This window comes from Pygocentrus nattereri, chromosome 5 (genome assembly GCF_015220715.1).
Source record: "Pygocentrus nattereri isolate fPygNat1 chromosome 5, fPygNat1.pri, whole genome shotgun sequence".
In the NCBI taxonomy this organism is placed as follows: Eukaryota; Metazoa; Chordata; class Actinopteri; order Characiformes; family Serrasalmidae; genus Pygocentrus; species Pygocentrus nattereri.
Window position 1 is genome coordinate 42295677 of NC_051215.1, and position 13211 is coordinate 42308887.

Sequence of the window (13211 nt, forward strand, 5' to 3'; positions counted from 1 at the left end):
TCTGGGTTCTTATTGTCGACATCCAATATTTTTCATTCACATTTGGCTATCGGGGCTACATCTCACTTAGCCTTATATAGAAATAAAACGCGTATCCATGTAAAGTTATGAATGCAGTAAAATTAATGACATTTAAGCACAGTAGCTCTTAACATTCTGCTCTTCTGTATAACTCTGTATTGTTGTACAGGGCAGGCTGATGGATGGAGAGGGAGATCAGTATGAGGAGCGCTTAAGGGAAGTGTTCCAGAGCTTTGATGGGAGTGGTGCTGGTTCTCTAAACCCAGAGGAGCTCGCTGAACTCTGCCACGCCCTACAGCTGAACGACACTGCTCTACACACACTTCTGCACACGCTTATCAACTCTCAGGACCAACTCAATGCACGGGTAAGATGCTATATATGCACACAGTACATGCTGTAGTATTTCTAAATACTCTAAAATGCAAGTCTAAAATGACCAAAGTAAGCAGCTTTGAATATGAATTGGTGGTAAAGTGAGAAGAAGCTACATCTCTGAAGTGTAGTAATGGATGTCTGATGATATCAGAATCATATCGTTTTTGCAGATATTTTCTTAAAGGGCCCACATTATGGAAGATTCAGTCATTCATTGATCTAAACCGCATTATCCTTCTGGGTCGTGGAAGAGGCTCGAGCCTATCCCAGCGCTCATTGGGCAGAAGGCAGGAAACACCCTGAACAGGTCACTAGTCCATCATGGGGCAGAAGGGAATTGAACCCAGGCTGTTCTTGCTGTGAGGTGACAGAGCTACCAACTGTGCCTCCGAGCCACTCCAGGAAAACTCAATCGTGATAGGAGTTTGATGCAGCTTGTGAACAATGATGAAGTTCAATAGCAAACTTTTTGACTTTCCAGTCCATAAGATCTATGAATCAAGCTGCAGAAACATTCTGTTTTGAATGGACTACATTTGTGATGTGATATGAAAGCTAAAGCATATACATACCCCAATATTTAGCCTACAGCAGATTAGCTCCACTCGTTCACTTTTCATTTGTAAGGACTGTTTTTGCCTAGGCTGTTTTTGAATGATGCTAAACACAGGCTGTATTATGACTTTTTTTTGTAGCGTAAAATTGCACAAATGTATAAGTGGATATCTTATAAATAAATAATGGTGTTGGACAGATGTCCAGATTGGACCAGTATATCAAACCATCATCTAATGCCAGATTTATTGTGCATTTTAGTCTTTTTATTGCATTTGAAACCCTCTACAAATAAGTGTTACATTTCACTGTAATGCTAGTCCAGGTGTATTTAGTCCTAATTTTTGCTCTTTACAAATGTATCTGTTTCAGCAGTGGCAGATTATACATGGAAAAAATGGGATATCAGCATCAGTCCCCAATTTCCATAATCATACTACATCTTCTGTTATTGTCCTGCTCTCTCTACATTTAAATCTAGTAAAGTCAATTTAGCACTTTTAAATACACGTATCCGTGATACACAATAAAATAAAGTAATTCCAGCAAAAATTAAGTAATTTCAGCAAATATAAGATGGATAGTAATAACTAAATTAATACAATATTTAAAGACAAGAACCACAACTGGCAGGGCTAGACAAAAGAGCAGATGGAGACCGTTGACTGACACAATTTGCTTTTTCATGACTTTCCTTTCTCATAATGTCCATCGTGTTGCACACTGATAAAACATCTTGGAGCAGCAACTCGACAAATTAAAAGTTGAATGATGCAGACAAGGAGATATTAACTTATGTGTGTCCTCCTCACCAATGTTTAGCCTAGCTGGGTGCTAAGCTTTAAAATTCAGTTTAGAAATATCATGGGGGGATTACTTCCAAAAAGAGGTTAAGCTGTTCTGCACACTTTCAGCAGAACCTTTTTATACTCTCTTACACCCTAATTTCTTTCAGCATTGCCCCCTTCCTTAGCACGTGTGTTTGCGTATGATGGATGATAGCTATGTGGTCGTTGTTGTGCATTATGTGGTGCAAGAACACTTGTTGAAGATCAGTGAGCCACTATTCCGGCTCCACAATAGAGTGAATGTCAAAGGACATACACGCGCACAGCGTCTACCACCCTCCTCACACACCCATAAGAGCGGAATAATCCACAAAGGGAACCTCCACATGCAAAAGTGCGTGTCATTGTCTGGGGCAGCTGTTGCTCCCAGAATCATTCAGGCTACCCCCACATTTCCTTTAGTTACCAGGCAACCGGGATTTAATTAATAGCCAGGTTGGAGATTATTTGTCCAATTTTGGCTGCGATCTTTAATCTTTTTCCTCTTTAGCATAGGGGAGCAGCTGCACTGCTCTTCAGTATTACACTTTAACTGCATTAACTGCAAAAATCATTTTACCTTTTCAGAAAATGCACTGAAGGCCTCAACTGTGCACCTGTATTTCTTATCAAGCCTGTTATGTTTGCTCAGTGCTGCTATTGTGTTGTTTTTGCAGGTTGAGTTTGAGCAATTTAAGAACGCTTTGATTCTGGTGCTGTCGTCACCCACAGAGGAGGCACTAGCTAATGAGGAGAACCCCACACTCCCAGGTACCATCATCAACTGTTAAAATTGATGTATAGTCATCACATTTAAGCATGTCAAGAATAGCTTCAAGCCTTTTGTTGAGCTGCTCTGTCGCGTCTCTATAGTAACAATGAATTGAGGAGCAGATTGATGGTTGGGATGGCACAGAGTGAGCTTGATATAAAGAAGCAGTTCTGCATTAATTTGTATGGTCAAGCTGTTTATATAGCTGTATTATTGCTCTGACATTACCTAAACATTCCCTACACTTCCCTACACTTACTCACTATTGAGATGAAATCTTGTGTCAAGGTTCTTGGAGGTAAAATTTGCAACTTTAGAAGCACCAAAAAATAGGCATACAGGGCACCTCAGTACATTTGTACTAGAATAGTCAGTCCAGGGGAAAACAAGGACAAGTGAACATGCCAGAATATTTAGCAGTGTTAGTCTTTAGTCTCAAAAATGTCTCCCTAACCCTCTTAAACAGGCAGAGTTATTCTGAGCAAGCATGAGTCCACATGCTGGATTACTAACACTACTAAAAGATGAGTCAGCCTTACTTAACACAGACAGACACACTTATGGTGACTTTAAATCTTCCAATGCCATCAAATCCTTTTTTGTGAATGTCTTTCCAAACCTTGGCTGATCTTTTATTACAAGAGCTGCTAAGAACTGTTTTAAGAGCTGGAAAGGAAAACTACCTATCAAATAAGATTATAGAGGTATGAACCTTTAATTTTGCGCATGTTTCACGTATGAACTGCACGCATGCATGCACCAGACCCCTGAATGCTGCAACTCAACCTGTGAGATTGACATTGTGCCACCGCAAGTTACGTCAAAGAAGAGGAAGGCAAAGACTGTGTCTTGTGCAGAGATGAGGTTAAGACTCTGTTAAGAAGGATTACTCCTTGTGAGGAAGGCTTGTGCAGTATAAATGAAGACGGTGTCCGGATAAGAAGAGTTCTTCTTCAGATATTGCTCCAGGTCCTCTGCACTCAGTCAGGTCCCGTAATCTGAATGAAGCCTAGTGCAAACTCTGGACGCTGCTTAGTACTGCATCAAAGACATTAGTGAATGAAAGGTTTGGATAGCAATGGCTATATTTGAGTTGTTGACATTGCAATCCCTGGTTCCCATCACCACTACTAAAAAGTAATCTAGAATGAACAATTAAACATTTGCTTTTAAACATACCATGAACAATTTTGTTTAAATTTTCCTTTAGGTACTGTTTGACAGGTTTGGTGGTCTACTGTGTCTTTTTGTGTCTACTGTCTGTGTTTGTTTTCTCTCTCTCTCTCGTGTGTGTGTGTGTGTGTGTGTGTGTGTGTGTGTGTGTGTGTGTGTGTGTGTGTGTGTACAGACACAAGCAAATTCTTATCCTGTCTTTAAACTTATTTACCATTGTATTTAATGGTTGTTTTGACTGAAATGTAATTAATGAAGGCTATTTTCTGACTTTTGCACAGAACATAAATACACTGAATGGGCAAAGTTGACTGTTGAAACTATGTGCTCAGTAATGGAGTGTGGACAATAATAATAAAAAAAAAAGGAAAAAAAAGTCTACTACTTTTGTGTTATAAGATGCATGTATTCATGCCCTGTTTCTGCATCTGTCTTGCTCTCACCTGTACTGTCAGACTCCCCAGAGGTACAGCCACGCTTCATAAAGGGAGGTAAACGCTATGGCCGTCGATCTACACCAGAGTTCACACATGCCATCTCAGAACTCTCGCACATGCCACCTGAGGAGGATGAACAGGAGGAAGAAGCTCTGGGGAGCACTGATGGGACATTACCAAGCAAGCGTGAGGTAAATAATGTATATAAACACACACATGGACATGCACAGTTAGCCAACCCAGACCTTGAAGTCTTGACTTCAGAACCAATAAGGAGAGGGAAAAAATGAAGGTGAAAAAAGCAATATCAGTCCAATCAAATCTAGTCTGATATAGCACACATTGTGTGATGTGATGCAGTGTGCTGTGATGTTGGCCGTGAATTTGGTCCTGTGAGTTAGGTAGTGTATGCATAGTTACGCTTCAGTAAAAGACAGGACATTTTAAACCTTAGTAGATTTTAAGAAGAAAAATCTAATCAGTATTGAAATGGTCTAATTTGAGATTTCTGACTATCAGAAAAGCTAAAAGTGTCAGGCTGGACAAGTTAGATATCTAGTAGATGTCTAGTGGTCTCAGCCTTCAGATAGCAATAAAGGAATGATCAGTATTTGCACACAGCGTAGGGTGAAAGATGGTTATCCTTGAATCCTCTTAAAAAATGCAGTTATGTTACCATGGAGATACTGAACAGTGGTAAAAACAAGCCTTGTGTTAGCAAACCCAAGGATAATCAAGGTACATACTTGCAGACATTTGCATCCTTTAATGGAATAAATTCTTATAGTGAATGCCTCTGCCCTTACGTTAGAATCAATCTTTCTGTGAGTCTGTGCCAGAGTCTGTCACTGTCCTCTCATTGCCTTGATTTCAGTGAAGTGTTAATCTAAGATAATCTAATTAGTGCACTGAGAGTCACACTTAATGCAGAGAGGGGAGATGTTACATAAATGTCCAGCAGGTTTAATTGTATAAATCTGCATGAAGAACAGACACTGCACTCTTTTTGATATTTCAGACTTTAATGTCGTAGAAGTTAGAGAAATTTAATGATTGATCTGGTATACTGATTGAAAGTCTTTTTAAAGTATTAGTGACAACATACATACAGTACATAACACTAAGCTAGCCTGTTTAGCTGAATGGCTGAATCAAGGACAATTCAGGAGTCCCTCACTCAGTCCTCCCACTCTGTTATTTTATTTATTTTTTTTGTTGTTGCAGTCTGTGGTAATCCAGTTTATCAAAGGAGCAAGCACTACAGATATACACATACATATATAAACACTAGTCCTCTCTTGCCACCTCTCTTGGTCATCTGCTTCAGACGATGACACTGTCTCCAGGTCTGATCACATCTGATCCTCATGCTGAGTGACTATGAATACTTTCCAAATTCCTGCTGTCTGGTGATCAATATGAGAAGTTTTTATGTCAGTCATCACTTATGTTTTTCCTGGGCCCAGAGAAGTTGTATGGTTATTCGTATGAGCCATATATTCAGGCGATTTAGAATTTTGAACTTTTTGAAAGAAGATTTGGATTTCTAGAAGATTTTTTTTTTTTCTCTCTCTCTCTAGACACCCAGTTGCTTTTTGGATTTATTCAATTCTGTCACAGGACTAGATTTAACTTCATAAGGTATTGATTAGACAAACTAGGATGATGGTTGGATAATGACTACAGTTCATACTGGGCTGCCATGGGAAGAGGTTTGGAATGGTTAAATCTGCACTATGTAACATTTGGGAATTATGAGACATTTTTGTTTAACAATTTATGTATTTCTGCATAAGAACCATTTTGGCACTGGCGCACACACATTTTATATATAACCTAAGGCAATAATAAAACATTTGCTTGAGATTATATATACTCACAATATTGTGATATAATGAAAACATCAGAAACTTTAAATAGACTTGCATATATTTTTTGGCCATAGCACTCTGCATTAAATTTTGATGATTTTTTTTTTTTTTTTTTTTTTTTTTAAAGACTCTTGACTTTTTGGGATCAGATGACTTGCTCGTTTGATTGTGCATACTGTGTTGTGTCGTGTTGTGACATGTTATGTTTTGGTGTGTTGAAGGACATTGACCTCTTTCAAAGCCGCTGTGGTTGTCAAAGCAGCAGCATTGTTTAACCTCTATTTGTCTCAGCTGACTGACTCTATCTGGTGTGTGTGAGGAGATCGGCAGCTGTGTGTGTATTGTGCTGGTGTCATAGTGACGCTCTGAGAACAGAGGCCTGAATGATCAGACTTGAATACAGAGACACGTGTGTTGGGCTGTCTTTTAATAAGCATATAGCATATATATGTGAACATGTCTTCACACATGCAGGCATAGCCACTGGTGACAGAACAAGTATCAGCTGTTTGCTTGTATGTGTAAGGGGTGAGAAGCATTGTTGGCAGCATATCATACTAAACAGCTTTGCACTGGAAAGTCTGTGAACAGTCCAGCTTTGCTTGGTGTATTAGGAAGGAGCAAACGTTCATTAAGATCATATTAAACTAATGCTAGTATTTCTTATAGGCTACAATGTTTATGTATGGATGGCTTGTCTGTATCAGTGGTATCAGTATTAGGCCAATACCAGCAGAAAATGCTGTATGAAATGTTGGAGGCAAAAAGACTGAATCTGATCTAGTTTTGTAGCAGTTTTCGCAATCCTGTAATATGATGAGGTTCTGGCTGCAGGGCAGTAGAATTTTTAATTTATTTATTTATTTATTTAAGAAAACCTGGGATTTATTGATTGATTTGCTCAAGCTTTTACTGTCCTTTTCAATATTGGAAGTGGTATCATACTATCTCTAATATTTAGAAAGAAAATTATAAATCCCAAAATGTGTGAAGTACTAATGTTCTTCAGCAGCTGCTCAGCCAAAGCAAGTGTGCTCTGATCTGATGGTGCAAGAACTAGCACAGATGTAGAGGGATGTGTGTGAGTGTATTCAGAGGGCAACAGGTCTGTCAGAGGAAACAATGGGCGTCCTCTTCTGAATGCCAATACTCCGAACCCCATCTGCTCCTTGTGCCCTGAAAAACTCACAATAGAGCACAATGACACCCCCTCCCCCTTCTCCAGACAGACTAGCTAAACTGGACAATATAAAAATGCAAAGTTGATTGAGTGGAATCTGTTCGCTCTACATATGGCACTGGGATTGTTTTTACTGAAGTAAATGCAGAGGTGCTTGGCTCAGTTGTGTGCAAGATGTGTCTGTGGTGCCACCTGCAGGTCCTCTACCATTACTGTCTTATCTCTCTAATCACAAATTGATGCTCATTCAATTAATTGCAACTTTCTTCTCACGGGTTCATTGTGTTGTATACACTACAATACAAAGTGCAAGACGAATGAATTATGTAGACAAGTGGCTTTTAATGGAAAGCATGTGGTTGATTACCACAGATAGTAATTTCCTTGTGTAGAAAGGGGCATTATGACCTAAAACTAGCACTGAATGTATTCCATCATTTGATTTAACTGATATTATGATTTTATATCACCCTGCGATGGGCTGAGACCTGTCCAGGGTGTATTCTGCCTTCCGCCTGATGTCCAATGGGATAGGCTGCGGCAACCCCCCCCCCCACAAAAAACAGCTTGCCCTTAAGTATCTAGCCTAAAATGTTTGTAGTTTCTCACTTCAAGATGAATGTGCTTATCAGAAGGTGGGGATGTCTTTAAGCTAGAAACAATTCATTCTAGAGATTCCTGTGACACTATTGTAGGAGAGTAGGCATGATTTACAGTTGTGTGTGTTGTGTTGTTGTGTGTTTTTTTTTTTTTTTTTTTTTTTTTTTTTTTTGGTTCCATATGCTTATTTGTACAGCTAAAGCACCCGCTTATTGGTATCTGTTAAGTGTCTTACGTGAGTACATATTCTGTTCCATTCGATGTACAGGGAAAGACATCAAATCTACCGTCCATTACAAATGGCAGTGTGTTACAACTGTAGGACCTAGAGGTTGAAGTATTCCTTTAAAGCAGTACACATAGTGCAGTACTGAAATATCACTATTGGGGACTGGTACCATTGGGATCAGCAAGACAAAGACTTGCATGCAATACAAACACTACCAAGTATCTGTTTTTATTTTTCTACATCATTTGCTCAAAACAGCTGCTTTTTACATTATGTGTAAATTTCATGGTGAACAGAATAATAGAAGTGCTCCAAAATTAGTTTGAATAAAATGCTACTAAAAGTTATATATCATGTTTGTGCATGTGTTTTAGCGCTGGAACGCTGACGTAAGCAGTGCAGAGGAGTATGAGGCAGAGGGTAAGTTCAAAAGGAACTATGATTGTGTGGTGTTCTCCATTTTCTTTACCAGTATGTCACTTTATGGATGTGTTTTGAACAAATTTTGTGCTTATGTAGGTCAGTTACATCTGTGGAATCCTGATGAACCTGGTACTCCACGTGGTAGCATGGTGCCCCTTAGTGGCCTGGAGGAGAGACTGCAGAGTGCCTGCCAGCAGCTCGCACTTCCACTGAATGGCATGGCAACTCTACACCAACTACATGCACTCTGCCAGTATATCGGCATGGAGGTACATGTATGCACACACCCACAAACACAAATGTCTTTATCACACATGTATGTTTACTGAGCCACATGTATGTGTTTTTAGGTGGGGGAAGATGCATTCCAGTCTGTGGGTGAGGGGTGTATGATGAGTGTGCAGGAGTTTGTGTCTTACATCCTCAACAAAAATAAACCTCCTACTCCCTCTGCCTCAACACCATATAGACAGCTAAAAAGACACCACTCCATACAGGTAACCTCATCAGTCACATACACCCAAAGACATGCACCACTGCATACAAGTGCATACAAGTTCCATTTTGCTTGTATACTGGGGTAGAGGTGGGCAGTATGGCTATATTTGATATATTTTATCATTTTGTTGTTGCGAGGAACATCATGCCTTTTGAGCATATTGTGGATATCACTACTACGTACTACTATATACACTACTATTGCTCGGAATTATACAGGCTATTTTCATTAGTGTTCCTTTAAGACAAATATATGTAAATCACCACGCAGCCCTGGATTATGTCTCGTTCCTTACAACTTCAGCATGAATTGGCCTGGCTAAACTGCTGTAGACTGAATAGGTGGATGTATGTAAATGTGTTGGTTTTCATGTTATCTGTGTCTCTTTTGGTCTGTCTCTCAGCCGTTTGATGAGACGGGCCGCAGGATCTCCTCTGTGTTGAGCAGTACAATAGGGTTACGGCTGTTCTCTGTGTTAGATGATGGAACTGGGCACACAGCTGTGGAGCAGCTGCTAGACACCTGGCTGGAAGAGGGAGTGGAGAACAGCTCAGAGATCCTGCAGGTCGTATATGTATATACGTGTATATATATATATATATATATATATATATACACTCGTATATGCAACTTATTTAGCATGTGTGCACTATATAGTACAAGATACCATAGTGCCAGAATACCCATGTGCATGTGGTACGCTTATGGCTGGACTGTCTAAACAAAAAGTAAAACGGCTTCCTAAATGTTGTTTTCTACCAGTAATAGTTGGATGTTTGTCTCTGTAGAGGAATCATTTCTGTATATCCTAGCTGATTATGCTGTATTTAGTTTTTAAATTTTTTATTGTTTTTATTTTTTTTTCCTCTGTGAATTCAGATGAAGTGTCTTTTTAATCTGTGTCTAGGCACTGGAATTCAGTCTGGATGGCAAAGTGAATCTGACTGAGCTGACTGCAGCTTTAGAGAATGAGCTGTTGATCACTAAGAACTCCATCCACCAGGCGGCGCTGGTGAGCTTTAAGGCTGAGATCAGACACCTGCTGTAAGTCTGCCAGACAGTGTGCACATCTTATTACAAATCAAATGACATTGGGGATGCATCAATACCACCCTTTTCAGACCCGAGTGCAAGTACTAATACATACTTGGAATTATGTACAGTGGTGCTTGAAAGTTTGTGAACCCTTTAGAATTGTCTATATTTCTGCATAAATATGACCTAAAACATCCTCAGATTAGACTGGCGACCTGTCCAGGGTGTATCCTGCCTTCCGCCCGAAGACCTACCTTCCCCCCGCGACCCTGGCGGAGAAGCAGCTTAGAAAATGGATGGATGGACATCCTCAGATTTTCACACAAGTCCTAAAAGTAGATAAAGAGAACCCAGTTAAACAAATGACACAAATATATTATACTTGTTCATTTGTTTATTGAGGAAAAATATCCAATATGACATATTTGTGAGTGACAAAAGTATGTGAACCTGTAGGATTAGCAGTTAATTTGAAGGTGAAATTAGAGTCAGGTGTTTTCAATCAGTGGGATGGCAATCAGGTGTGAGTGGGCACTCTCTGTTTTATTTCAAGAACAGGGATCTATCAAAGTCTGCTCTTCACAACACCTGTTTATGGAAGTGTATCATGGCCCAAACAAAGGAGATTTCTGAGGACCTCAGAAAAAGAGATGTTGATGCTCCTCAGGCTGGAAAAGGTTACAAAACCATCTCTAAATGGACTTTTTTTGGACTCCACCAATCCACAGTCAGACATTGTGTACAAATGGAGGAAATTCAAGACCATTGTTTCCCTCCCCAGGAGTGGTCGACCAACAAAGATCACTCCAAGAGCAAGGCGTGTAATAGTCTGCGAGGTCACAAAGGACCACAGGGTAACTTTTAAGCAACTGAAGGCCTCTCTCACATTAACATTAGCCAATGTTCATGAGTCCACCATCAGGAGAACACTGAACAACAATTTTTCTCCAAAAAGAACTGCAGTTTGCTAAGAATGTTTTGTGGATGAATGAGACCAAAATAGAACTTTTTGGTTTAAATGAAGTGTTATGTTTGGAGAAAGGAAAACACTGCATTCCTGCATAAGAACCGTATCCCATCTGTGAAACATGGTGGTGGTAGTATCATGGTTTGGCCCTGTTTTGCTGCATCTGGGCCATCATTGATGGAACAATGAATTCTGAATTGTATCAGAGAATTCTAAAGGAAAATGTCAGGACATCTGTCCATGAACTGAATCTCATGAGAAGGTGGGTCATGCAGCAAGACCCTAAGCACGTAAGTCGTTCTACCAAAGAATGGTTAACGAAGAATAAAGTTAATGTTTTGGAATGGCCAAGTCAAAGTCCTGACTTTAATCCCATCGAAATGTTGTGAAAGGACCTGAAGTGAGCAGTTAATGTAAGGAAACCCACCAACATCCCAGAGTTAAAACTGTTCTGTACGGAGGAATGGGCTAAAATTCCTCCAAGCCGCTCTACAGGACTGATCAACAGTTACCGTTAGGAAACGTTTAGTTGCAGTTATTGCTGCACAGGGGGGTCACACCAGATACTGAAAGCAAAGGTTCATGTACTTTTGCCACTCACAAATATGTAATATTGGATCATTTTCCTCAATAAACAAATGACCAAGTATAATATTTTTGTGTTATTTGTTTAACTGGGTTACCTCTTTGTCTACTTTTAGGACTTGTGAAAATCTGATGATGTTCTAGGTCATATTAAAGCAGAAATCTAGAAAATTCTAACAGGTTCACAAACTTTCAAGCACCACTGTAATGTTTAGCTTAAATTAGTGCAATGCATCTTAACAGTTAAATTTGTATCGATGTATCAGCGCATTTTTGAGTAAACAAACACTATCAGCCCGATACCATCATCTGTGTCAATGCTTCCTTATCTGATGTAATCCATTAAATATTCGGATTGTTTTAAATATTACCTGCATTTTAAATGAACACTGGTTACTAGTAACAGGCTACTCTTTCATGGAAAATTGTGTTTTTGCACTTGTGTATGTGTTTGAGACAGTGAGTGTGTGGATCTGGAGCTCAGGGAGAAGGAGAAGATACGCTCTGATCTAGAAAAAGCAGAGAAGCTCAAATCTCAGCTGGCCTCTGAGGTGGATGAACATCACTCAGCCATTGAACGCATCAATGATCTCAACCTGCGGTAAACCTTTCCTGTTATGGCCTTTCACTTTTGACCATAAACATACAGCAGCTTTTCTGAAGTTGGTCTCTTAAAACTAATAGGAAAACAGTCTCACTCTTTTGCTATGCTTGTGTTTTGTGCTAACATTGAATGTTTGTGCATCTGCAGTAAATTGGAGCAGGAACATAAGGACCATATGGTTGCTCTAAGGGTGGAGATGAGCAAAGAGGTGGAGCTTGTGCAACAACAGGCCAATCAGCAGAGAGAAGAACTGGAACAAGAAATCAGGACGATCAGAGAGGATGAGACCTTTCTCAGAGAACGTCTCACTCTCACTATTAAAGTAATCAGTCAATGATCAATATGACACTGCTACACTTTTCACCCATTCACCCCAGAGCAACTCACTGCTATGTTCCAGTGTTACATGGACATGACATGATGGGTCATGTGGCTAGTCATGTCTTCACTAGCAAGCCACTCATGAAATGCATTACACTTCACTTTCTTATAGTTGCAGTGCTGTTATTAGATATCCCTGAAAGATGGTTATTTTGTATTGAATGAATATTCCTGGTTTGTGAATGTTCAGGAGAACGGCCGCTTGGAGGCAGAGCTGCTAGACAGCACAGAGCGGCTCATAGAAGCAGAGGCGCAGCTCAGTAAACTACAAAGAAACCTGGATAGTGTGCTCAAGGAGAAGGTACTTGCCCCATACTCACACTGGCTTTTACGAACTTCTTTGCTATGGTTGATGTAGCTGGTTACACTTCTCTGGGTGTTTGGGTGATGGATGTTCTATTGTGGTATGATGCGTGTTAGGGGTGCTGGCTGGGAATCGGCCAGAAATGGCCAATTTTCAAATTTAACACAATCAGCAATCTGCTGTTCTTTTTGAAAGGGAAATTGTCTGCATAGTTCATTGCAGAGAAACTTAATGACTGATTTGTTTATTGTATTGGTAATGGGAGTCAAGGATCACAATGTCTACAACACACATGGACTTTTTATGTACTTTCCAAAATGACCAGAGAACTAATATATATATATATATATATATATATATATATATATAT

At 39.7% G+C, this 13211-nt stretch overlaps 1 protein-coding gene across 3 annotated transcripts in view; it reads left to right on the top strand.

Moving 5' to 3' along the window:
* The window catches only part of nin (ninein (GSK3B interacting protein)), a 37083-nt gene that overhangs the window by 4792 nt on the left and 19080 nt on the right, over positions 1 to 13211 (top strand). For all 3 annotated transcript variants that reach the window (XM_017696614.2, XM_017696613.2, XM_017696615.2), the window contains exons 2-12: positions 191 to 388; positions 2459 to 2552; positions 4182 to 4354; positions 8418 to 8463; positions 8563 to 8735; positions 8817 to 8963; positions 9369 to 9530; positions 9873 to 10009; positions 12013 to 12153; positions 12304 to 12478; positions 12728 to 12838. In XM_017696614.2, the coding sequence (XP_017552103.1) occupies positions 200 to 388; positions 2459 to 2552; positions 4182 to 4354; positions 8418 to 8463; positions 8563 to 8735; positions 8817 to 8963; positions 9369 to 9530; positions 9873 to 10009; positions 12013 to 12153; positions 12304 to 12478; positions 12728 to 12838 (1548 nt within the window). In that variant the 5' untranslated portion in view covers positions 191 to 199. The remainder of the gene's footprint in view (positions 1 to 190; positions 389 to 2458; positions 2553 to 4181; positions 4355 to 8417; positions 8464 to 8562; positions 8736 to 8816; positions 8964 to 9368; positions 9531 to 9872; positions 10010 to 12012; positions 12154 to 12303; positions 12479 to 12727; positions 12839 to 13211) is intronic.